This window comes from Nicotiana tomentosiformis, chromosome 1 (genome assembly GCF_000390325.3).
Source record: "Nicotiana tomentosiformis chromosome 1, ASM39032v3, whole genome shotgun sequence".
NCBI lineage: Eukaryota > Viridiplantae > Streptophyta > Magnoliopsida > Solanales > Solanaceae > Nicotiana > Nicotiana tomentosiformis.
This window is the reverse complement of record NC_090812.1, coordinates 111316838-111343416: the sequence shown is the minus strand read 5'-3', so window position 1 is coordinate 111343416 and position 26579 is coordinate 111316838. Positions and strand designations below refer to the sequence as shown.

General features: G+C 39.6%; 4 protein-coding genes and 1 long non-coding RNA gene across 5 annotated transcripts; 2 read left to right on the top strand and 3 right to left on the bottom strand.

Annotated features, from left to right (window-relative positions):
• Positions 1–11325: 11325 nt before the first annotated feature.
• Positions 11326–12357, bottom strand: LOC138908777 (uncharacterized mitochondrial protein AtMg00300-like). The gene is made up of 2 exons (XM_070199427.1): positions 12253–12357; positions 11326–12027 (listed from the first exon to the last, which is right to left on the bottom strand). The coding sequence occupies exons 1-2, from the start codon at positions 12355–12357 to the stop codon at positions 11326–11328; spliced, it is 807 nt and encodes a 268-aa protein (XP_070055528.1).
• Positions 12358–12397: 40 nt separating this feature from the next.
• Positions 12398–13803, bottom strand: LOC138908774 (uncharacterized). Its single transcript, XM_070199425.1, has 2 exons — positions 13572–13803; positions 12398–13362 (listed from the first exon to the last, which is right to left on the bottom strand). The coding sequence occupies exons 1-2, from the start codon at positions 13801–13803 to the stop codon at positions 12398–12400; spliced, it is 1197 nt and encodes a 398-aa protein (XP_070055526.1).
• A 706-nt stretch (positions 13804–14509) lies between these two features.
• LOC104118328 (large ribosomal subunit protein uL14-like) lies at positions 14510–16607 on the top strand. The gene is made up of 4 exons (XM_009629554.4): positions 14510–14685; positions 14793–15077; positions 15944–15985; positions 16326–16607. The coding sequence occupies exons 1-4, from the start codon at positions 14673–14675 to the stop codon at positions 16406–16408; spliced, it is 423 nt and encodes a 140-aa protein (XP_009627849.1). The 5' UTR covers positions 14510–14672; the 3' UTR covers positions 16409–16607.
• Positions 16608–18169: 1562 nt separating this feature from the next.
• Positions 18170–19097, bottom strand: LOC104118330 (uncharacterized). The gene is made up of 2 exons (XR_691242.4): positions 18636–19097; positions 18170–18546 (listed from the first exon to the last, which is right to left on the bottom strand). It is a non-coding gene; the product is annotated as an uncharacterized lncRNA (long non-coding RNA).
• A 2798-nt stretch (positions 19098–21895) lies between these two features.
• Positions 21896–24364, top strand: LOC117281996 (uncharacterized). The gene is made up of 5 exons (XM_070199423.1): positions 21896–22046; positions 22205–22390; positions 22510–22767; positions 22851–23060; positions 24177–24364. Exons 1-5 carry the CDS (start codon positions 21896–21898, stop codon positions 24362–24364), a joined length of 993 nt encoding a protein of 330 aa, XP_070055524.1.
• The last annotated feature ends 2215 nt before the right edge of the window (positions 24365–26579 follow it).

Below are 26579 nucleotides of genomic sequence, written 5' to 3'. Positions count from 1 at the left end.
ATTCCACGAACTCCGAACGTCGAGGTGGACAGCTCGCCAAATTGGCCCCCACAACAAAAACCATAACTCATGGGGATAAGAGCGTGGTACATCTCCTCATCTCGACATTAGATCACATCGAGGTAAAATCTGTAAAATTAACTTGGGATTGGTGCAATTGAATTGTAAACTATTTGCAGGATGGTACCCTCCCAAATGACAAAAAAGAAGCCAGGAAGCTGAGAATGCAAGCCGCTAGATACAACCTCCTTTACCGCGATTTGTATAAGAGAACTTATGGCGGCCCCTTAGCAAAATGTTTGGGCCCAAATCAAACCCAACACAACCTCGAGGAAGTCCAGGAAGGCCACTGAGGCAGTTATTCCGGCAATCGAGCACTATTCAGGTGCCTCATATAGGTTGGATATTATTCACCCACCATGAAGAAAGACACCCTGAAATTCGTAAAGAAACGCGAGTAATGTCAAAAATACTCCCCAATAATCCACTAAGCAGGCGAACACCTCCAGTCTGTCACCTCTTCATGACCATTCATTAAGTGGGGAGTGGAAATTGTGGGACCGCTTCCGCCAGGATGAGGTAATGTTAAATTCCTTTTAGTTTTGACTGACTACTTCTCTAAATGGGTGGAAGCCCAAGTTAGCTAGCAAGAGGTAATCGCCTTCATATGGAAAAACATCATTTGCCGATTCGACCTATCTAAAAAAATAAGCTGTGACAACAGACCCAGTTCACAAAAAGAAAAACCACCGAGTTTTTTTGAAAATTGCACATTAATTAGAGACTTTCAACCCCTTACCACCCAGCCGACAACGGGCAAGCAGAGTCCTCTAACAAGTCTATCTTAAACATCATGAAGAATAAACTCGATGAGGCAAACGAAATATGGCTGGAAATACTCCCAAAAGTATTGTGGGCACACAAGACAACCCCATAAATAAGCATAGGATAAAAACCTTACTCCATAGTCTACGGGGCGAAAGCAGTCATACCAGTCGAAGTCGAAGAACCCATCCTAAGGTACTCCAATGAAAGCGGCACCGGCATTGACGAGAATAGGAGACAAGACCTCGATGAGGTTGATGAGCGACGAGATATGACATACATAAGAATGATCGCACAGAAACATCAAGCAGAATGCCACTATAACAAAAAGTCCATGGTACGGTTACTCAAATCGGGGATTAGATGCTCAAAGCCAAGACCCAAGTAGGTAGAGATCAACGGGAAGGAAAATTAGGAGCCAATTTGGATGAACCATACAAAATCATAGGCAAGGCGAACAAGGGTTCATTCCAACTGGATACTATGGAAAGGAAACTTCTACCAAACAATTAGAATGAGGAGTGCCCCATAAGTCGTACTCTTTTTCCCTCACATGAGTTTTGTCATAACAGGGTTTTCTCAAGGAGGTTTTGAACGAGGCGACAAACAGGACATTTCGAGTTGGAGTACGCGAGAACAGACACATTTTCATTGCCCGACACCTCAAAAAATCTCCAAGTCGAACAATGAAGGGACTAGATATATTGGGACTGGAAGGCCAGCCATCACCCAAAACTTGTAATTATCTCCAAAACCGCCTCAGGGAGAAATGATGTAATTGACGCAATGATGTTAAAATAAATGAGATACTCGTTCATTGAAACTACTCTTCTGAAAAGATACGTTCGACCAGCTCGAACAACTCCTATCGGACCTCGGCCTTGACCTAATACAAAGGTACATTCGACCAGCTCGAACAACACCTATCGTCCCTTGGCCTTGATTCATCTAAAAGGTACGTTCGACCAGCTCAAACAACATCTATTGGCCATCGGCCTCGACCTAACGCAAAGGTACATTCCACCAGCTCGAACAATACCTATCAACCCTCGGCCTCGACTTAATGCAAAGGTACGTTCGATTATCTCGAATAACACCTATCATACCTCGGCCTCGATTCAACTAAAAGGTACGTTTGATAAGCTCGAACAACTCCTATTATCCCTCGGCCATAACTTAATGAAAAGGTATGTTCGATCAACTCAAATAACTCCTATCGGCCCTTGGACATAACTTAATGAAAAAGTATGTTCGGCCAGCTCGAATAACACCTACCGGCTCTCGGCCTCGATCCAACTCAAAGATATGTTCGACCAGCTCGAACAATACCTTTTGGCCCTCGGCCTCGATCCATCTCAAATATATATTCGACCAGCTCGAACAATACCTTTCGGCCCTCGGCCTCGATTTAACTCAAAGGTAAGTTTGACCAGCTCGAACAACACCTATTGGCCCTTGGACGCATCTCAACTAGAAGATAACAATGAAGAAAGTACAGAAGCAAAACACCCAAGTAAAAAAACAAGAATGCACAAAGATAAAAGGGTGCATACGAAACAAAAACCAAATTTTATATTCATGAAAGAGTCTCTTCAAAGGTGCCCGAAGACACCGACAAATGAAATAGTATAGAAAAGCTAAAAAATGTAAAATATCTAATGGCCATCACCACCTTGGTCTCCAATGTCCTCTCCATCCTCGTCTCGATATAGGTAAAGTCACACCCAGCAGTGTCCTTGAGCTAGTCAACGCCTCTTTCATCATATTCCTCGGCATCAGGCTGAGGTGTGGTAGGATCATAGCCGCAGGCCAGCCGAACCTCATGAGCTTTAACTCGGGCTTCTTCCAAGGCCACCTCAAAGACAACGCTCGTCCGACCCAACTCTTGAATCACCTCTGTTAGCTTTGGCAAGGGTCCATTCCTCGTACTACTCACAAAGAATGGTAGGAAATTCAAAGAGATGAGAAGTAGAGGGTCGTTCAAGCAATTTGGCATTCTCGCCCTCCACAGCAAAAATTCGATCAAGTAGCTTAGAGTTATCTTTCTACAACTCACCAATTCTCTCCTCGAGCCTAGATTCCCTAGCTTTAGCTGTCGACTAGACATTGTCCTAATTAACACGAAGGGTTTTGTTCTCCAATTCTAAACAACCTTTTTTGAGCCTCCATTCGGGAGGACTTCGCCTCCCCGAGTAGCTGATGTTTTTAGCTACCTCTTCCCTGAGCGCATCCATTTCAAACTGGCATCCATCCAACTGGATCTGCAGTTGATCAACCTGGCTTTGAAGGTCGAGGCACTGGGACTCCATGCCCTTTCTCAGCTCGAGCTCTTCCTCTTTCCTCTTCAATGCCCCCTCGAGAGAACTAAATTTCTTAGCTGACGCGATCAAATCCTCATCTCTATTTCTTAGCTCTTCTCTCGGGGAAGGCACCTCAACCCCCTCGCGAAGCCGCCTCTCGGCATCCTTATACTTCTCGCGGAACTCCCCGTATTTCGTCCGTAACTTTTGATATATTTCTTTTTGCTTTTTCTCTCACCGTACGCTCTCGAGCTCTAGGATAACGGTATGAAAACACATGCAAAGAAAATAAGTAGAAAGAAAGAGTCGAAGGCAAAATAAAACAAAGAGAAGATGAGAAAGTAAGAAACTTACTTTGAGAGCAAGATCGTCGATGCTTTTGGACAGGGTGTTATCGTTCAACTTGCCGAGAGTCTTGTGCTCGGCGTTAGAGAAAAATGAACCAAAGGTATGAATCACACCCTCGGTATCCTTGAGAAGATCATGATTCATTGGAATTGTGATGGTCTTCAATCCCCCTTCTACACTAACTTCAACCTGTATAGTCCCACTATCAATCATCTCAAGGTATTCAGGGTCAAGGTCGGAGTCGGACTCATCGCTGAAGAGTTCATATATCCCATCATCCTACTCAGTGGGCACCTTGCTTTTTCCCTTGTCGGCAGGAGAAATCTCCTAAACCGGTTGAGAAGACAAGGCTTCCTCGTACCCAGGGTGTGCAGAACCGTCACCAGAGTCACCCACAGCGACCTCCTCTTCTAAATTAGGCATCCACAATAGCCTACTCCTCTAAATTAGGCATCTCCTCCTCTTTAGGTTGACGACGGCAGGCATACCTTCTCCTGCTTCTATGACTTTCCTCTTACGAGGCCTCGAGTCTGCGTCATGCGAAGAAACTTCCTCGTCCTCAACATGGGGCAGAGCCGAGGAAAGGATAGGTGCAACAGTCGAGACGAAGGCAAATGCAAGTCTAAACAACAATAATGACGGTAAAATTCCCCTACTAATGATCATCTCCTTTTTATAGAGGAAGAATCTCGAAATTGGAGCGGGTCATCATAATAGTAGCCAAAATCGAAATGGCATAACCAATGAAAAGGCCATGCGTGTACCGATGCGACATATTGGGAACATGTGTCATCATGATGAATGACGTGATGATGTCACATCCCTTCGATGACAGGCTTGTTCCATAAGTAACCCGGGAGGATTAAGGGTTTGAAATATATTTCTTTCGAAGCGCCACATCATTTGTCCCTTACGACGACTAGGACCACTATTATCTGCTCATCGAACCCGCCCCCAAGGATGACCTTGATAAGTTGAGGGACTAACTGTATGAGCGGAAAACTTCAAGCCATATATTGACCAGGTCAACAGAGATAAATCCTTTGAAGGTTGCGACGTGATGATGATATGACACGTTAATCTGATTTCAAAAGATCGATGTCACATGAAGAAAACAGGTCGTCGGCGAGGTCGAGGTGGCTCAATAAAAGACGAGGATGAGCATCCATCATCAGCGTGCAGTAACTGCTAGTTTAAGGATTTATATTCCCTAGAGAATATTCCAGTGAATATTCATCTCTATTGTATTATCTAGGGTTTTGTGGCCCATGTACCCTTATAAATAGGAAGAAATGTTGTTCTAGAAAGGGGATTGAACAATTTTGTAAAGAACATGATAGAATATAAGGATCCACCAAACTATATAGAGAACTAGGTTCTCTATAAGTTCCACTAGAACATACGCACACTGCAGTAAGTAAATGATAAAGAGGATTTTTACGTGGAAAGTTCTCAGCTCAACGGGATTAAAAAACACGACCTACCCTTGTAGGATTTCAACTTCACTACTGAGCAACTTTTAGATTACAACCTTTTAATCCCTCACTAACTTGTAATACTCTATTACAAGCCACTTTGTAATAACTCTATTACAAAGACTTTACAACTCGACTAACTCTAGCCAAGACTCAAACACAAAGGTTTAAGATTTATAAAGGGTTTCCTACAGAATACTTCTAAATAAGCAAAGTAGGAATTACAATTGAAGAACTATTACAAAGTTACAACTCAACTAAGGACATACAATGACTTGTTGTAGGGAACTGGTCCGTAGTAGTGTTGTTCTTCATTCTTGATGCACTTGAGAATTGATTGCTTGATGATCAATGACCGTGTGAGAGCTTGAATGAATTCTCTAAGTGAACAAGTGATTTGATTTACCTTCCTTGATGTTAATAATGCATTTGTGACATCACTAGTATGATGTAAGCAAGGTAGGTAAAAGACACTCCCCATAAAGTTGACTAATGCACTGTTTCTGCATTGTAGCATGTGTAGGCAGCAACTTTACAACTGGGGTAGTTGAATTGTACAGTTTTCTCGGGAAACGATAGCTATCTGTTCCCTCTGTTGTTCCTCTGACTCTGAAGAGTTGAAGCATATTCCAAGCTGGAACCTTTCGATCTTAAGGTTTTGAGGATATGTAACAGGTTCCTTATCTGGTTCTTGATAGTAAGTTTGTTAGATCATCAAAACATAACAGTGATATAAATGTAGCCTATCAATTTCCTCCTTTTTAATAATGACAAACTTTTAATTCAAGTTCCCCCCTAAGATGTAGCATTTCCTGAATTCCCCCTGAATCTGTTTTCCATTCTTGTTCCCCCTGAATTATTTCCCCCCCTTTTGGCATCATAAAAAGATCAATAACAGGCTTATAACAGAAAGAAGTCTAGTTTGAGTTAACTCATGCCACTTGTGTGCACACAACATGACTAAAAATAGAGCATAAAGACAAGGCATATACAGCAAAAGGGAAAAGCTTCCATTAACAATTTGGATTTGAAAACAGGAGCAAAGTGAATGTTACTGACAACCATCCACAATTCAGAACAACAAAAACAAATACCACAAACATAAAAAAAACTAATCAAAGGAAATCAATACTTAAGACTTGACACTGAGGGGACACTATTTAGGGAGCACTGGAAGGAGAGGGCTTAGAGGCAGAGGCAAGGGTTTAGAGGACTAGATCCATTCGAGCATTCACCGACATTTGCTCATTTAGCAGTTTCTCTTTCAGGTCTTCCACCTGTTTCTTGAGCTCAGCATTCTCCTTGGTTAGACGGGCAACCTCTTCACTTTGAGAGATACTGGAACTATGTGCCTCCTGAAGCTGACTCAACTAACTCTCAAGAATAGCATTCCTTGCTTTCAACTACCTTATCTAAGCAGTGCTTCCAACTCTTCCGGCCCTATCAATGCACTCACATTCTTCCAGAATTGACTTGGAGAAGGTTTGCTTCTTAGTGCCCACTTTAGCTTGTCCCAGAGGAACTTGGAAGTACTCAAAGACCTTGGTGAGAAGGAACCCATAAGGCAGCCCATGATTACCATATTTAAAATCTTCCATTTTCTGCATGTGCTCTATCATGATCCTAGGCAGGTTGATGGTAGTGAAGTTGTCCAGTGCTTCCATGAGGAACAAGTCTGCACGAGAAGTGATAGGTCTTCTATCAGCACGAGGAAGCAAGACCTTGTTCACCATCTCAAATAGTAGTTGGTACACTAGAAGGAGGGCCTTCTTCTGTACCCCTTCCCCTTGCTGAACTGCTCTGTCCTTCAGGATGGCATTTCTAAAATTTTGAGAACAAGATCCCTGAACACTAGACAACCCTTCAACAGGCACACCCAAAATAGATCCCAACAAAGCAGAGTCCATTACCATATCGACTCCATTCACCAGCACGCAAATGTGATCATCCTCAACTTTGAAGAGGTCGGCATAAAAACTTTGATCTTCCTTCTCGCATACCTTTGGAGCATCACTTGTGAACAAATGTGTCCACTGTTGAAACTCACAAATTTCAACTAGTTGTCTCATACTAGCCTCCTCCAAAATGTCATGGGCAAATGTGCGGCCCCATAGCACCTTTTGATTCCTCAACTTCTCTTTCCCAGCACTCCTTGGATCACCGACTTTGGCCTTCTTTGAAGAACCAGGTTCCTCAATAGTATCAGTTTTTCTCTTAGCAGACTTGCGAACATTCTTTCCTTTTTCATTAGACTTCACAGACCTTTCACCAAATTCTTCCATTACCCTGGCGGCAGACTCTTCTACCAACTTATCACCAGATTCTTTCACCACATTTTCATTAGCGACAACATCATCAGACTTGTTCAAACTTTTAGTAGACAAAGAAGATCCCCTTTTAAGCTTTGGGAGACCATGCTTCTGTGAGCGCTTTCTAGTCAAGGAACCAGGTTCATCTTCTATTTTATCATCCACATACACAACTGGCATTGTCTTCTATCTCACAAATTTCCCATCTTTCACTAATTTTCTTTTCCTTGACTTAGCTTGGCTGTTCTTAAGCACAAACTCAAATGCCTCCTTCCTTTGCAACCCTGTAGTAGGTCTCTTAGGAGTAGACTCTTGAGCAACCATTGGTCTACACCTAGTCAAGCTAGCAATTGGCATGTCATCAGAATCCTTTTCACTTTCCCAAACTACTACTTCAGAATCAGATTTCATCTCAAGCACAATCACAGACAAAAGCTCAGCATCGAAATAAGAGGATGGAGTAGGATCAATACTGACATGGGGTTATTGAGAGGACCCCTGAGTTGGATCCTTCTAGGAGGGATCAGGTCCCTCATTTGGTACCCAGTAGTATTGTCTAGTGCCGATTATTCAAAATGCACAAGCTCTCTACCCTCTTTCACAGTCTTAGACTATTCTCCCTGAGTTCCAAGACCATCATCGCCTCCTTCTATAACAACCCATTAATGAGCTATGGACAACATGTTCTCTATTGCCTCTTTCTCTTGTACATACATGGAAAACTCAGTAGAGGAATGAGTGTTACCTATGGACACAATATTAGGAGCAGTCTTTGCCGAGTCAAACTTGTCAGCAGTACTCTGTTCATCCCCTTTTTTCGGCGAAGTAGGAGAAGGGCTTTGGGCTATAAATCTTTTGGGAGTCGAGATTTTGTGACTCATATGAGAACCAGAACTCGAGTGGGTAGGAGAGGAGACGGAATGTGGGGGTGAATCTGTCCTAGGGTTTTGGTTAGCAGTGGTGTGGGGTGAGGAGTCTAATATCGGTGTTTCAACAGGTCAGGATTCAATAGGAATGTCACTTAGAACACTCGAGGTTGTTTGATTTTCAGCCATGGTGAGAAGAAGAGAAGGGATTTGGCAGTTTGAAGAGAGGCAGAATAATGGGATTTTGAAATTTGATGGGAGGAGTTGTGACAGTGATAGATGTATTTATAATGGATGAGGGACCGGTTAAGAAAGAGCGGCAGTTTTGGGAGTTGGTCGGTTCTCAATGGGTGAGACGTTTGGGTTCATATGATGCAAGGAAAAGAAACTGACGCTGATGACGTGGCACTTGTTTTAACCGTTCAAAATTATGCCTGAGAGAACAGAGAAACTACTAACCCGTGTCAGGAGAACCATGTTCCCTAACTAATCTTGCATCTGTAAGCTTTGCCCTTTTTACCAACGCGTACTGCATCAACTACCTATTTGCTCTATAATCATCATGCATGTCTAAATGTAACGGTATAGAAATGAGTTAGACTTTGCGAGAAAACACATTTAGCTAATTTTACATGTACATTTCTTTCATAACCAATCATCGAGGGACCAGGTTCTTAGTTGGGGTTTAACAATCCAAATGCTAGACAATTTCTTTCAAAATGTTCTCTGCTCAGAGCTTTGGTGAATATGTCTGCAATCTGATCTTCAGTGCTGCAAAACTTTATACAAATGAGCCTTTTTTCAACATTATCTCTCAGGAAGTGATGACGTACATCAATATGCTTGGTCCTCTTATGTTGGACTAGATTTTTGGCCATGTTGAGTGCACTTGTATTATCACACAAGAGATGCACACAATCAGAGAATACTCCAAAGTCTTCCAACTGTTGTTTAATCCACAACAATTGAGCACAACAAGAGGCAGCTGCTACATATTCCTCCTCTGTAGTTGAGAGTGCCACCGAGTTTTGCTTCCTTGTACCCCATGAGATTAGGCAAGAACCCAGGAAATGTGCCATTCTGGACGTGCTTTCCCTGTCCACCATATATCCTGCATAATCAGCGTCAGCATACCCAATGAGATCAAAGTTGTCACCTGAGGGATAGTAGAGAACCAGGTCCTGCGTTCCTTGGAGATATCTTAATATTCTCTTGGCAGCCTTCAGATGAGATTCCTTTGGATTGGATTGAAACCTTGAACAAAGGCCCACGCTGAACACAATGTCTGGTTTGCTTGCAGTGAGATACAAGAGTGACCCTATGATCCCTCTATACATGGTTTGATTTATAAGGGAACCGGGTTCATCCATGTCTAGATGGGTACCTGTGGCAATGGGGGTGTCGATGACTTTTGATGTTTCCATGTCAAACTTTTTCAACAATTCCTTGATGTACTTGTGCTGACTTATCAATGTTCCCTTCTGAGATTGCTTCAGTTGAAGTCCGAGGAAGAAATTTATTTCTCTCATCATACTCATCTCGAACTCACTCCCCATGAGTTTTGCAAATTCTTCACAAAGAGAGTCAGTTGTGGCTCCAAAGATGATATCATCAACATATACCTGAACAATGAGCAGGTTCCTCCCCCGTTTTTTCAGAAAAAGAGTATTGTCAATTTTTCCTCTTGTAAATCCATTTTCTAGAAGAAATTTTGACAACCTTTCATACCAAGCCCGAGGAGCCTGCTTTAGCCCGTACAATCCCTTGTCCAGTCTGAACACATGCTCAGGATGCTCGTGACACTCAAAACCAGGAGGCTGCTTGACATAGGCTTCTTCTTTCAGATAGCCATTTAGAAATGCATTTTTGACATCCATTTAGAACAGTGTGAACTCCATATGAGATGCAAAGGCAATAAGAATTCTAATGGCTTCCATTCGAGCAACTAGAGCAAATGTTTCATCATAATCGATCCATTCTTCCTGATTGTAGCCTTGAACTACAAGTCTTGCCCTGTTTCTTGTTGTATTTCCAAACTTATCAAGTTTGTTCCTGAATACCCACCTGGTTCCAATGATAGTTCGATCTGTAGGTCGAGGGACCAGGTGTCATACCTTGCTTCTTGCAAATTGATGCAACTCTTCTTGCATGGCTGTGATCCAGTCCGCATCTTTTAATGATTCTTCGATGTTTTGGGGTTCTATTTGAGAAAGAAAGGATGAAAAGGCAAGTGAGTGTCTTGCTTTTGATCTAGTTTGAATCCTGAGTCAAGAGGGGTGATTATGTTGTCAAGAGGATGTGAGCTTTTATGCTTCCAATTTGGTACCTGAATCTCATTGGTGGAGGGCACAAGTATGTCTGACTGAGGTTCTTGGGCGCTTCTTACTTTAGGAAGTGGAGTACCTTGGACTGTATCAACAACTCTATTTTCAGCTTCAGTTATTTTGATTGAGGAACCGGGTTCCTCTATGTCAGCTGGAGATTCATTTGTGCCATTGTCATTTGAATCCTTGACCTAATCCATCATGTCAGTTTTTCCATTTGCCATGTCAATGACTTCACCAGGGACAGATAAGGGTTCTCCATCTTGATCAATATGTCTGTCTTTCTCACATGAGAGGTGATATTCATCAAAGATCACATGTATACTTTCCTCAACGCGCTGAGTACTTTTGTTGTACACTTTGTAAGCTTTGCTTTGCGATGAGTATCCCAGAAAAATTCCTTCATCACTTTTGGCATCGAATTTTCTAAGAGCTTCCTTCCCATTGTTATGAACAAAGCATTTACACCCAAAAGTCCTTAGATGTGTCAGCTTGGGCTTCCTTCCATTCAGCAGTTCATATGGAGTTTTGTTCTGAAGGGACCTGATCATGCACCTGTTCACCAAATAGCAGGCAGTGTTGACAGCTTCTGCCCAGAAATTCTTTGCAATCCCACTGTCAATCAACATTGTTCTTGCCATGTCTTCAAGAGTTCTATTCTTCCTCTCCACAACACCATTTTGTTGAGGTGTTCTTGGTGTTGAGAAATTATGAGTGATACCATTTTCAGTACAGAACTCATCAAATTTGGCATTGTCAAACTCTGTCCTATGATCAGACTTGATGTTGGCTACCTTATTAACCATCTTCACTTAGATTTTCTTGACAAAAGCAACAGATACTTCAAAGGTTTCATCCTTGGTCCTGAGAAATAGAGTCTAGGTGAATCTGGAGTAGTCATCAACTATCACAAATATGTACTTTTTTTCTCCTCTACTTGGCACCCTCATAGGTCCACAAAGATCCGTGTGAAGGAGAACAAGTGGCCTTGAGGTGCTGACTTCCTTTTTGAGCTTGAATGAGGATCTGACTTGCTTGCCTTTTACACATGCGTCACACACTTTATGATCCTTGAAGCTTGACTTGGACAGACCATGAACCAGGTCCTTCCCGACTAATTTGTTCAGTAATGTGAAGCTTACATGACCCATTCTCATGTGCCATAGTTCGGCATCATCATCCATGGCACGTAGACAGTTGAGATCACCATTCTGCAGAGACTCAAAATTAGCAACATAGATATTTTTGTATCTTTTTGCTACTAGCACCACCTCACCAGTCACTATTGTGACTGTACAAATTTTTGACACAAATTCCACCTTGTTTCCCTTGTCACAAATCTGGGAAACACTTAGCAAGTTGTACTTCAACCCATTCACATAGTACACATTTTCGATTGAGTGTGAGAGAGACTTCCCAATCCTTCCAACTCCCAGAATGTATCCTTTCTTGCCATTTCCAAAGGATACACTCCCTCCTTGCAGGACCTTAAGTGAAAGGAAGTAATTTGTACTTCGAGTCATATGCTTTGAGCAGCCACTATCCATGTTCCATTGTAGGCTGCTTCCTTTCACTGTTCCCTGCACAAGAAAATCAAGAGTTAGACTTAGGAACCCAAACGAGTTTGGGTCCCTTGTAATGAGGAAAGGGGTGAATGAGGGATCTTCTGGTCTAAGCAGTCATTATGCATTTTTTATATGAGGGACCAGGTTCTCTACCAGTAGTTACTTTTTCAACAAAAACTTTGTTTTCCTGTTGTGACTGAAATTTGGCCATACACTTTTCTTTAAAGTGCCCAGTGTTACCGTAGTGAGTGCAAAGCCAATTGTCATGTACAGTAACGTACTTGCTACGAGGGTTGTAGGGAATATTTTTCCTTTGGAACCCAATCCCCTGTCTGTTTTCTCCATTATTGGTGTACATGGCAGTGATAGCATCAGAGGACCAGGTTCACTTGAGTGATTTTTCAAGTTCACTCTTTACTCTACCTAGTTCTTCATGAAGTTGTTTGTTTTTCTCAAGCTCAACATACATGCTAGACTTCACTGAATTTAACTCACTTTTAAACCTAATGTGTGCCTCACTTGCAACTTCCTTTCCCTTTTGAGAATTTTTAGGCCTACTCTTCATTTTAAGTTCCCCAATTATTTCCTTCAAGTCCACTACCACCACTAATTGGTCATATCTCTCATGCTCAATGTTAGCAACTCTCTCAGCTAAGACTTCTTTTTCCTTTCTTACACACTCAAAAGTCTCTTTTAGGTCTACCACATCAACTATTAGATCATCTCTTTCATGTTCTATATGTGCATTTTTTTCATCTAAGGTATCCTTCACTTTCTTCAGGTTCTCAATTGTTTCCTTCAAATCAACAACAACGATTACTAAGTCATCTCTAGTTTGTTCTGCTTCTCCTAACTCCACAGTTAAAGCATCTTTATCATTTATAAGACTGTGATAAGCATCAATTAACACATTTGCCAAAGACATGAGTTTTTTAGGAGAATAAGATTTCAAATTTCTCTGAACATCTAGAAAATTGACCTCATCATCGTCGTCATCTTCATCATCATCAAACTGAGCCATCAAGGCAAAGATCGAGTCATACTCAGTTTCTTCACTTTCCACTGCCATCATTGAACTATTACCATGATCATTTTCTTCTTCAGATTCGCTGGAGGAATCTCCCCAGGCAGTAAGAGCTTGCTTTACAACATTGTCAGCGACATTCTTTCTCTTGAAGCATTTATCAGGAACCGGGTTCCTCTTGGTTGCTTTGTCAAAGTTATTTTTGTACTTATCTTGCTTTAGGAGAGGGCACTCCTTGATGAAGTGTCCTGGCTTGCCACATTTATGACAGAGGTCATAATTTTTTTGGCTTGCTAGAACTTCCCCTTTTTGGAATGCCTCCATTCCTGCGAACCATCTTTTGGAATCTTCTTGTCAAGTAAGCCATATCACCATCCTCACCACTTGAATCATTGTTGTCTGTCTTGAGGACCAGGTTCTTCTCCCTTTTGGGTTTCTCTTCTTTCATTGTCCTTCTTCTTCTTCTTTTTCTTCTTCTTCTTCTTCTTCTTCTTCTTCTTCTTCTTCTTCTTTATTTCATATGTTTTTATATTACCAACAAGTTCATCTATGGTCAGTGTTTGCAAATCCTTTGCCTCTGTAATGGCGTTCACTTTGCTTTCCCAAGAACTGTGCATAACACTAAGGATTTTTCTGACAAGCTTGTTTCTTTGAATGGTTTCACCAAGAGAGTGAAGCTCATTAATGACGGAGGTGAAGCGAGAATGCATATCTTGGATGGATTCATCATCTCTCATCCTGAAGAGCTCATATTCAGTTGTGAGCATGTCGATCTTGGATTGCTTAACCTGTGTTGTTCCTTCGTGAGCTGTCTAAAGAGCCTCCCAAATTTCTTTTGTTGATTGGCATGCCGATATCCTATTATATTCATCAGGACCAATGCCACAAACAAGAATTTTCTTTGCACGAAAGTTCTTTCCTATGGCCTTTCGATCAACGTCATTGAATTCCTTTCTCGTATTGGGAATGGCTACAGCTGGGTCGCCAAGATTCTTGGTGGGAACTTCCCAGCTCAACGGGATTAAAAATCACAAGGAGCAACCACGAGGATCAACCATGAGGATCGAGAGAAAAAAGGAAAAATGTGTAACTAAATCCCCTAATTTAAGGCACTAATAATAGATTGTATATAATTTGTAAGTAATAATTGTTTAAGGCGGGTAATATACGAAACTAAGACAATTTTGGTAAATAAATTTCAAATATTGTATAGGAAGGAAAAATCTCATTTCTTGATGATAACTGGGCCAAACGAGCACTAGGACACAGGGCAAATGCACAAATAGCCATTCTAAAAAGTTATTTAGATATTAGCCAGTATTTATTTTGTCCTGAAATTTTAAACTAAAAATCTTAATTTCAAGATAATTTGAGACATTTTTGTTCTAAAAAATTAAACTAAAAAATTAAAATTCAGAATATACTGGCTAATTATTAAATAGCAATCTTTTAGAGCTGCTATTACTTTCATATGTACCTGGGACACTGGACCGCCGCCCATTGTTATAGAAGATAAACAAAACCCTAATCAAATTTGCAGATTTAGCTATATAAAACCCTAACGCCTCCAAATACCATTTTTCTCTTCAGTTTTCGGTGGATAGAGAGAGGGCCGTGAAGATCGACACCGTCCGCAATGTCGAAGCGAGGTATCATTCAACCTTTTTCCACTTCTTTCTATCATTAGTTGTATTCTTTATTTTCGATATGAAGGTTTTTTTTTGAATTTCTGAAAAATGTGTATTTAACTTTTAAGGACGAGGAGGTTCCGCTGGGAACAAGTTCAGAATGTCACTGGGTCTGCCGGTGGCTGCGACGGTGAACTGCGCCGATAACACTGGCGCGAAGAACCTGTACATCATTTCAGTGAAAGGGATCAAAGGAAGGCTTAACAGGTTGCCTTCAGCTTGTGTTGGTGACATGGTGATGGCTACTGTGAAAAAGGGTAAGCCAGATCTCAGGAAGAAGGTTATGCCAGCTGTCATTGTTCGTCAGCGCAAGCCCTGGCGCCGAAAGGACGGTGTTTTCATGTACTTCGAAGGTATATTCTTAAGAGTATCCTTGTTTTTATTTCGTTTGTGAAAATGAGCTGGAATATAGTGGATTGGATATAGAGGATTTATGTTATAGTGGATTGATTGATATTGAAATTTTGTTTCTGTGATGTGTAGCTGAATTATTGAATTTTCATCTGTTGATATTATGTTTATGATTACTTGTTATGGCTTTATGAGGAATTCGAAAGGAGGGGTTGGTGATAGTAATGTAGCTAGTAATATTTAAAAGGTGTATCTAAACAGCCAAGTAATTATATTGTGATGAATGCATCTTTGCTGGTCTTATTGAAGTAGGAGCTCTACTAACCTTGACCGTGGGAAATTGCTTTATGTATGAAAAAATGACCTAGGGAGATAGAAGTAGTAGGAGTTCAAATTCTACCATTTCCTCATCTTGATTCTTGTTCAATCCATAAACACGTGCAATTCAATCTTATTCGTTAATTACTGGATTTTTATTTCTTGTTTGAGCTGCTACATTAGCTGTGAGTTCCAGTCTTTAAGCTTGGAATGGACTAGCATATCACTGTTAGTTCCAGTCTTTAAGCTTGGAATGGACTAGCATATATTGGAATGGATATATAGATTCATAGTGTACCCAAGACCCGAACTGATTTAGGACTGAGGAATCTTTTCAGGGCATTGATCAATCCTATCTTTCTATTCAGTTGTAGTTCTGTTTCTCCTCTTGTGAGATGGCTTGCCAGCTTTGTTTCTGTGCAAACCACTGTGTTGTGTTTACATATTATTATCTTCTTACTAGCATAGATGAAGTCAGTTTCTGCTGGTGCATGTCTTCTAAAAGAACACATGAAAACCTGTCTCTGATTCATTTTTTTCGGTTCTGCAGATAATGCCGGTGTGATTGTTAACCCCAAGGGTGAAATGAAAGGTAACTCGGTCTACTTTGAATAGTGCAGATTTTTTATTTATTTTAGAGGGTATCATTGGTTCCCCTTAAAATACATGCTCGACTCTATTTTGAAGTCATCCCCCCCTCCCCCTTTGAAGATTCAAGCTACTTCGTTAACCCCTTAATACATTGCTTTCTTCGGTTGCGTGGAAACAGCCTCTTGCAGAAATGCATGGTAAGGTTGTGTACAATAGACCATTGTAGTCCGGCCCTTCCCCATACCCCGTGCATAGCGGGAGCTTGGTGCACCGGGCTGCCCTAATTATACGAACCTGCCTTGCTCTTTTCCTTGCCTTATTCTTTAATGTTTCATTTGTAGGGTCTGCCATCACTGGCCCAATTGGGAAAGAATGTGCTGATCTTTGGCCTAGGATTGCAAGTGCTGCCAATGCTATTGTGTAGAAGTAGGGTTCCTGAGTAGTTAACAGTTCTTGTTTTGTTGGTTTATCATTAAGTTTTTGGATATCTAAGGGCTTTGTCTTAGTAAGAATTATTGCTCAGAATTTTGCAGTACTAAAAGGTTTTCACCTATCAAAGACATCAAATGTTTTCATTTCCATGGTTTAGTGCATTTATCACGATGGATACAGAAGTATTAGTATGTTTCTTCTCAATAGTACTGGTAATGCTTGAATCTCATCTATGAAAGCTTGAAACCTTTCATGGCCTTTTTTGGAGATACGAAAGTGTCTACCTAATCTGGATGGTCCTCGGGACAGACAAGCATTTGAATCTTACCTAAACTGCTAAGCTTTAGGCATGTTCATTTTTCTCTCCATGTGTAGTTTATTTGTTAATGTAGTCTTTAGTGGTCTCAGGACTTGTTTCATTACGGTGTTGTTTTAGAGGATAACTTCAGCATTTTGTTAAACGATTAAGTAGGCTCTTCATTTTCTCTTTGAAAAAGTATGCCGTAAACTTTGAGACAGTTTTAACATTGACACATTTGTCTAAATACCACTTGATGGATCGCCAAAAGAGTTCATATAGAGGTGTTCACCAGTTGGCAGAATATCGCCAAAAGAGTTGATTATCTTGCTTGAGAATTCTGTAAGACATTATTGGATTTCTATTATAGTTTCAAAGTAATGTATAGACCTTTATGCCTTAACCAGAATATCTCATAATATCTCAGTGGCTCATACAAGTCATAGATCTATAAGGCCGAGGGCGAATTAACTAACCTCCACTTAAACCGTTTTTTTTCTTTCAAATGATATCGTACAAGTTCTTATCTACTGTCGTAAAATAACAGTATTATGTGATCCACACTTTTCACTTGAAATTGAGATCACCAATCCGCCATCGCCTGTTGTGGTTCGACTTTACCTTTATATTTTATGATTACCTTGTCTTAGGGGCTCTTCGTTTTCTCTTTGAAGATTATAGATACTTGAAGATGAATCTGTCTGATTAGTAGATATTATTTCGAAATATGAGTACTAGATAACTAAAATTGCATTTTGTCTTTGTTTAAAACTTAGTAATTATAAACTTTAATAAAATAATAACTTAATATCATATCAACAAAATATTAGAGCCTCAAAACAAACCTTTTCATTACTATAGTAGTTCTTTATAGAATGAAAAATCCCTTTCAATTACTAGTATCAGTGTTTTCAACAACTTAGTTGTATTTTTTAATAGAAGAGATGGAAAGGAAAGTGAGGAGTTTATAATAGAGGAAAAAAGATTAGTAGTGACGAAGGTGATGGTGGTAGGTGGTTGTAACAAACTAAAAGTAGACAACTCTCTTTCAATAGAATTGGCCGATGAGGAAACATAGACTTTGCCTAAGCAGTTGACATAATTCGCATAATTGCCGATGATACCCTTTTACCCCTTGTCACGTACTTCCCTACTCAACCTAGATCCCAATTCCCAAGCAAATGTATTGTTGGGCTGTCTAATTTCTTGGCCATATCACGGTTTAGCCCCCCAATAGTTTGTCCAACCTTTGTGCAAATAACTGACCCATAAACATTGTCTAACTTATCCATGTTCACAACAGTGGTTGTCGTGATTGTGCAGTGGGAGTAGGCGCTCTTTTGTGTATTGGCAGTTATGTAAAGCATGCCATATTTTAATTAGCATTTGCAGTAATTCCAGTAGCTCTTTTGAATGTTGTAATGTAACCCTAAGATGAATACAAGTTGAACCATATTTTGACTAATATTTCAGCATTCATTTATTAAGTTTTTCTGCAAATTTCATTGCTCAAACCATCCCAATAGTCACAAAATTAAATGCCAAACATACATATGAAACATTGCTTGAATAGTAAATAAATAAATTGCAGTTTTAGGTTCATGAAAATGACCCAAGACAAAATACTTGAACAAAATACATAAAGTGAAATGTTCTTCGGTGAGCCTTTTTCTTCATGATTTGCATCTCTTTTTGTTGGTGAAGTTGGTTTCCAATAATAGCATATTTTCCCTTCCATTTCAATCCAGGTGGCTTGAACCCAAGATCAATATTGGTAAGTGATTTATTTTTTAATTGTCCCCCACTATAAATGACTCTTTCACTTGGTCTTCCTGGTTGCAAATTCAAAATTGTATAAACAGTATGACGTATATTAATAACTTGTGACATAGCTATCATATAAAAATATGAAAGAGCTTACATTAAGGACTTGTCTTCCAGATTGTGTGTCTGTATGAATACCAAATCCCACTTCTCTCGTTCTTTTTTTGCAACAACAGTAAAAACAGATCTTGTAGCAAGCATCAAGAGAAGCAACAGTTGCAAAGCCAATACGTGCATTTGCTGCAGATGTTGTTGTACTTGTAGAATCAGAACCAGCTCCCCTTCCCCTTCCTCTACCAGTTCCCTTTCCCTTTACTCTGCCAACTCATATTCCTAGTCCCTCCCTCTGCCTCTCCTAGTAGAACTTGTATTTCTAACTCTTGTAGTATCTTACAAAGAAGATGAAACACTAAAATATTGGATAGCAGGTTGACTCATTGGCATTGTTTCAGTAGTTGGACTAGATTGTTGAGTAGCAAGTTGACTGTTTGGTGTTGCTTCAGTTGTTGTTTTTTGTAACATTCCTCATATCTATAAAAATTTTAAGACACGATCAATATAAAATTTAATTTTTTTTAATCTTGTCTTGAGTGCATAAAAATTATACTTCTATTATAAATTTAAACCCTTATGATTGACTTTTAAGTTACTTCTTTATCTATAAATAATTAGATATACAAATAGAAAAATATTAATAAAGTTAATATTATTATTATTAGTTATTAGAAGTGAGTATCATTGAATACAAGTTAGTCAAAAAGAAAAAAGAAAAAAAGGGCAAGACATTTAAGGATTAGACCTAAAGCCCATAGAGTGGTTGTTGTAAGGAAAAAGCCTAAAGCCTAAAGCCTTGGACGGAATAGAGCAGGAAACAAAATAGACTTTTAAATAACAGGTGCAGCCTTGCTACTCCCAGCAAAATACTCGTGCAGGCAACGAGAAGTTCTAATTTTTTTTTATAAATCACTAGTTCTTGAACTCAGGTATATAAAATTTTCTATTGCCAATTATCCTTAGTAGAATTTATTTGTAAAATGTGAACATTAGTAGTATGTAAGAATTGGATAGTTAATTCCCTTCTTTCTCTGTATTAACTGTAAGTTCCATGTTTAGGTGTTAAAATTTGAAATTAATTAAGAAGCACTGATTGTTGTAGAATCGATTGTTTGACGGGTATAAATTGGACTGGAGCTTACGTATTGGCTCGAGGAGTTTCGAGGTGAGTTGATATAACCCCCTACTAAAGTGGTTTAACTCACAAAAGCACGCATACAAGGTGTTTGATGAATTGATTGAAAGAGTTAATATGTATTTAATTAGAGCGAGTGAGTATCTATTAACTTAGAATTGTTCTAGCTAAAATTTAGATGATTTATTATGATATATGTACATAAATTTTAGATTTTTGTGTTACTCTTATATGTCGTTTTCATGTTAAAAGTTCATGAAGAAGAAAGAATCTTTAGAAATACTTTTGAATGTTTATTTCATGCTTATGCCATGTTTTACATTTAAAGATACTAGTATGAGTATGTATAGGTTGTTGTAGAAAAGATTTAGACTTGAATGGTCACGAAAGTTGAGAAGTTAATTTAGACCCTAGCTAGGTCACACATAAAAGTTTATTTTAAAGTATTTTTGGGAGTATCCTCTATTCTGAGAAGGGGTCTTCGTCCAGGCCGAGGGTCCTTATCAAGATGTTGACTTCCTAAAACTACTTGTATCAAAGTAGGGAGCAAACGAACCGAGGGTCTCATTGCTGAGAATTTGCCTAGACAGGCTAAGGTATGATACATGGGCGCTGAGAACCATGAAACGAGTGGCACAACGTGGATTGGGCCTATTCGATCAGGTTGGAATCGAACCCATGCCGATCACACGGTGACTAAGACAGAAATAAGTGAGCATAGTTGGAACTCCCGAAGCATAAAGTGAAGTATTTTTTTATAAGAAAGAAAAAGAAAAAAAATCTTTTAGAATATTCATAGACTGTTGTTATGAAATTATTTTAGAATTGTTATTAGAAGTTTTATGTTTTCCATGCATTTGGAATCTTTTCTTATAATGTATATTTTATTAAGTCTCGTTCTCTACTTTAGTGAGGGGTCATTGAGACTCACTGGATAGTACTGATATTCACTTTTGGGAACCTGCGTTGGTCCGTGGTACAACGTAGGAGCCGATTTTGCAGGCGAGCATCCTACATGTTAGGACTTCCCTCACTTCCAGTGCTATTAGCGAGCTTCGCTTTTGTTCGTGGAGTATTCCTTTGAGTCATCATTATTTAGCTATTTCTTTGTTTACTTGGAGAACTAGCCAGGGAATCTCATGTCCTAAGTAGTGCGTCAGTTTATCAGTAGAGGCTTCATAGACACAGTCGGTGGGTTACGATTCAGATGTTTTTAATAATAACTTTGCAGTATTTCAATAGTTACTACGAATAAAATTTTGGTGTTGGCTTATTTTAGATATTCAAATTAATTAAAGTAGTTGATTAAAGTATTGTATTGTTGCATATAAAGTTTGAAGATATAATAGCTTTGATAAGCGTAGATGGTTCACTCGGTCAAGTTTAGCGATTGGGTGCCAATCACGACTTATTCAAAAAATGGGTCGTGACAAACTTGGTATCAAAGCATCATATTTATGGAGTCCTAGGGATCTATGAATCTCTGTCAGTAGAATTTGGTTTATGATTATGAAGCGTGCCATACCTATAAATAGGAGGCTATAAGTATTTAGGAAAAGTCTCATTTTTTTCACACGTTAGATCGTGCAGTAGAGCCAACCTCTAATAAATTATCTAATGTATTCGTTTCTCCAAAACTAGCAGAAATAGCTCGTACTCGCAACTCTGACACCGACATTAGAATGCTGCTAAAAAAACTATTGCTACTATTATGGCTCAAGGTAGAACTAAGAAGGCTTCACCTCAGAAAATAAGGGTAAATCCACAAAGGGGGTTCAAGTACCCCGGGTTGAACATGAAGAATGGGTGGAGCATAATGAGCAAATACCTCAGGATCCAGTGCCAACCTCAACAATAGTTCCGGCTCAGACATCTATATCTCCGGAGGTGGGTTAGATGTTTAATGATGTCAACAGTGCTATGGAGATGTTTAAAGCCTTCATGGTAACCAGAATAGGATAATATATGAGATTCCACCTCAATCAAATAGACAGAACAATCTGAGTCCTCAAGAGTTAATCAATTTTAGAAGTTGAGTCCTCCGTTGTTCTGTGGTACTATAGATGATGAAAATCCAATGTTGTGACTAGAGGGTGTCAAGAAAGCCCTTCGAGTGATGAAGGCATTTGATGATGAAGCTGTTGAGCTGGCTGTCTACCAGCTTAGAGATGTGGGAAACAGAAAGAGATGAAGATGATGGTCCGCCTACTATGGAAGAATTTGAAGAGGCATTCATGGCTAATTTTATACCAGAAGAGGATAGGAAGCTAAGGCTACAGAGTTTGAGCAGCTCAAGCAAGAGAATAAAAGTGTACAAGAGTACTACATGGAATTCATAAGTTTGGCTAAGCATGTTCCTCACATGGTTAAGACAGAAAAAGCAAAGATCCGTAGGTTTGTTGGCGGTTTGGCTTACCACATTAAGGATACGACATCAACTGCAGCGGTAGGAATGACATCTTTCTCTTATGTTGTAGGTTTCTTCAAGCACTTAGAAAAAGACATACAACAAAGGAGAGAAGAAAAAGAGCATAATAAGAAATCCCGGACATCAGGCAGGTTTAGTGGTACATCTAGCGGAGGAGGAATGGGTTCCTTTAAGAAGGGGTCATTAGCACCAGCTCAATCTAGTCATCAGTCAGGTGGTGGGTTTTCCTTCAGCCGTACTCAGAGTTATGGAAACCAGTCTCGCTAGAATAAGAATTTTAGTACACCATCCCCATATAGACAGAGTCATGTTCAGCAATATTCACAATAACAAGGTCTTTGTGGTACATGTAAGTGGCAACATTCAAGTCAGTGCAAGCTCGATTTAAAGGTTGTTATCATTGCGGAGATAGTGGTCATATAAAGGCAAACTGCCCGAAGTTGCGACATAATTTTAGTGGGGAATCAACTCGTCCTTATAGTTTCTCCGCTACTACAGTTGTACCACATCAGGCTCGTGGTTCTCATAATGAGGATGGACATGGGGCAGACAGAGGTGCAAATCGAATTACTCAGGAAGGGGGACAACCCAGGTTGTTTGCTATACTTGATCGTCAGAGTGTAGAGGCATCTCTAGAAGTTATTACAAATATACTCTAGTCTACTAAGATAATGCTTATGCCATAATTGATCCAGGTTCAACGTTTTCGTACGTGACTACATACTTTGCAAATAATCTCGGTCTAGAACCTGAACAACTAAGTGAGCAATTTCTAACATCTACTCCAGTTAGCGAGTCAATGAAGGCTACAAGATACTATAGAGGTTGTACAGTTTTAGTCCAAGGTCACATCACCGAGGTCGATCTCATAGAGTTAGAAATGGTGGATTTCGATGTGATCATAGGTATGGATTGGTTATCTTCTTGCTATGCCATGTTATATTGTCGTGCCAAAGTAGTCAAGTTCCAATTTCAAAATGAAGAAGTCTTAGAGTAGAATGGTAGTTTAGCATCGGTTGTAGGTAAATTTATTTCTTACCTTAAGACACAGAGAATGATCGGTAAGGGGTGTCTCGCCTATCTGGCTCACATCATTAATCTAGAATCAGAACCACCAGCTCTTCAGTCCATACCAGTTGTTTGATAATTTCTAGAAGTTTTCTCAGATGACCTTCCCGGTCTTCCTCTTGGAAGAATCATAGACTTTGGCATCGATCTCATGCCAGGCACTGAGCCCATATCTAATCCTCCTTATAAAATGGCTCTAAGAGAACTTAATGAGTTGAGAAAATAGTTGAAAGACCTTCTTGACAAAGGATTCATCAGGTCGAGTGCTTCATCGTGGGGTGCCCCGATCCTGTTTGTCAAGAAGAAAGATGGGTCTCTCATAATGTGCGTCGGCTATCGGTAGTTGAATAAATTTACCATTAATAACAAGTACCCACTGCCAAGAATCAATGATTTATTTGATCAATTTCAGGGTGTAAAGTACTTTTCAAAGATAGACTTGAGGCCGGGGTACCACCAGTTGAGAATCAGAGAAGAGGATATATCTAAAACAACCTTAAGGACTCACTACGGGCACTATGAATTTCTAGGAATGTCCTTCGCGTTGACAAATGCTCCAGCTACATTCATGGACCTCATGAACAGAGTTTTCAAGACATTACTTGATACCTTTATTATCGTGTTTATGGACAATATTTTGGTATACTCTAAGAGTAAGTAAGAGCATGCAGAACACCTCAGGATAGCCTTGTAGACCTTGAGGGAGAATGAACTTTATGCCAAGTTTTCAAAATGTGAATTCTTGTTGCATTCAGTGGTATTCTTAGGCCACGTGGTATCCAGTGAAAGCATAAAAGTAGACCCTCAAAAGATATAAGCAGTCAAGAACTGATCAAGGCCGACAACGTCAACCGAAATGAGGAGTTTCTTGGGGTTAGTTGGCTACTATAGAAGGTTTGTATAGGGATTTTCTTCACTTCCAGTTCCATTAATCAAGTTGACTCAAAAAACAGTTAAGTTCCAATGGTTAGACGCTTGTGAGCAGAGTTTTCAAGAGTTAAAGAAGAGGTTGACCACTGCACATGTGTTAACCTTGCCGAAAGGTTCGGGTGGGTTCACACTATATTGTGATGCCTCTAGAGTTGGTCTTGGTTGTGTTCTTATGCAAGATGAAAAAGTTATTGCTTATGCTTCCACGTAGTTAAAGAATCATGAGAAGAACTACCCCACACATGACTTGGAGCTTGCAACAGTGGTGTTTGCATAAAAGATATGGTGACACTACATATATGGCGATCATTATGAAGTGTTTACAAATCATAAAAGCCTCATGTACATTTTCAAGCAGAAAGAGTTAAATTTGAGACAGAGAAGGTGGCTCGAGTTATTGAAGGATTATGATATCAATATCCTTTATCATCCTTACAAAGCTAATGATGCAGCAGATGCAGTTAGTAGGAAGTCAATAGGTGTCTTGGCCTATCTTGCAGTACAAAGGAGACTTTTGGGTAGAGAAATTCAAAAACTAGAAAATGATGGGATTAGATTGGATGAGACCGAAGGGGGAGGTATATATGTTTATGCCTTAGCTTAATCCTCTCTTGTTGAGCATGTTAAGGCTAAGCAAGATGAAGATTCATACTTAGTGAATTTAAAAGAAGGAGTCAGAAACATAGAGATCACTGCTTTCACTCTAGGAAGTGATGGAGTTTTGAAGTTGAATGATAGGTTATGTGTTTCAAATGTAAATGGTCTTAGAAAGGCCATAATGGAAGAAACTCACAGCTCGAGATACTCTATCCACCCAGGTGACACCAAAATATATCTGGATTTGAAAGAGTTGTATTGGTGGAAAGGCATGAAGAAGCAAGTAGAAGATCATGTGGCCAAATATTTAAATTGTCAGCAAGTCAAAGCCGAGCATCAAAGGCCTGATGGCCTGGCTCAGGATATAGAGATACCATAATGGAAATGGGAGATGATTAATACGGATTTTGTAGTAGGTCTGCCTCGCACATACCGTAAGCATGATTCAATTTGGGTTATCGTAGACTGACTCACAAAGTCCGTCCATTTCCTACCAGTAAAGACAACAGATTCCACAGAGAAGTATGCACACTTATACATCAAAGAAATAGTCTGATTGCATGATACTCCAGTTTCAATCATATATGACAGAGGCCCTCAGTTCACGATGCATGTTTGGCAGGCATTTCATAAAAGATTAGGTATCAAGGTCAACTTGAGCACGACTATCCATCCATAGACCGATGGTCAGGCAGAAAGGACCATTCAGGCTCTCGAAGATATATTGCGAGAATGTGTTATAGATTTTAGAGGTAATTGGGATAATCACTTGCCACTTATAGAATTTGCTTACAATAACAACTATTAGACCAGTAATAGTATGGCTCCTTATGAAGCATTGTATGGGCGAAGATGTAGGTCTCCAATGGGTTGGTTTGAACCAACAGAGGTGACGTTGATCGGTCCAGAGTTTGTTTGTGAGGCCTTAGAGAAAGTTCCGCTAATCAGAGAACTAAAAGCAACTTAGAGTCATCATAAGTCCTATTATGACAAGAGCATCGTGACTTAGAGTTCATGGTTAGTGACAAGGTGATTTTGAAAGTTTCACCAATGAAAGGAGTTATGAGGTTTGGTATGAAAGGAAAACTTAGTCCTAGATTTATCGGACCTTATGAGATTATAGAAAAGAAGGAAAAAAGGCTTATTAACTAGCGTTGCTCGTTGAGTTGTCCTATGTTCATCTTGTCTTTCATGTGTCTATGCTTAGAAAGTACATTCATGATAATTCGTATATAATACCTACCGACAACATAAAAATTAAAGAAGGCTTGACTTATGAGGAGATACCTATAGAAATTCTCGATAGGCAAGTAAGAAAGTTGAGAACGAAAGATATAGCATCGGTGCGTAATCATGATTCCAAAGAGACTACGTGGGTGGTCGATGAAGATATGAGGAAGATGTATCCTTATTTATTTGAGGAGCAAGGTATGCAAACTTAAATTTGGCTTGGCATTTATATTTTATTTATTAAATACGAGTTAGCATGTGTTTATGCCCCTGCTAGAGTATACTTAGTTAAAGTAAATTGGTTTCTAGAAGAGTATATTTTTTTTGTTTAAATATTTAGTTCCCTGCCAAAGTAATTTAACTCATTAAAAGTGATTAAAACCTTGCTAAAAGTGTGGTAATTTAGATTGTGATTGCTTATTATGGTACCTCCTAGTCGGAGTGTAATTAATTGGTTTATAAGCTTTGTATAGTGCCTATAAAGGGCCTGTTGTGGTGTATTAGGTTGTTGTTGTTGTAGTTGTGTTATTTGTGACAATATTATTTTTTAATAGTCCAATTTACAGAGAAGGCTCTGCCGAAATTTCTAAAAATTTAGG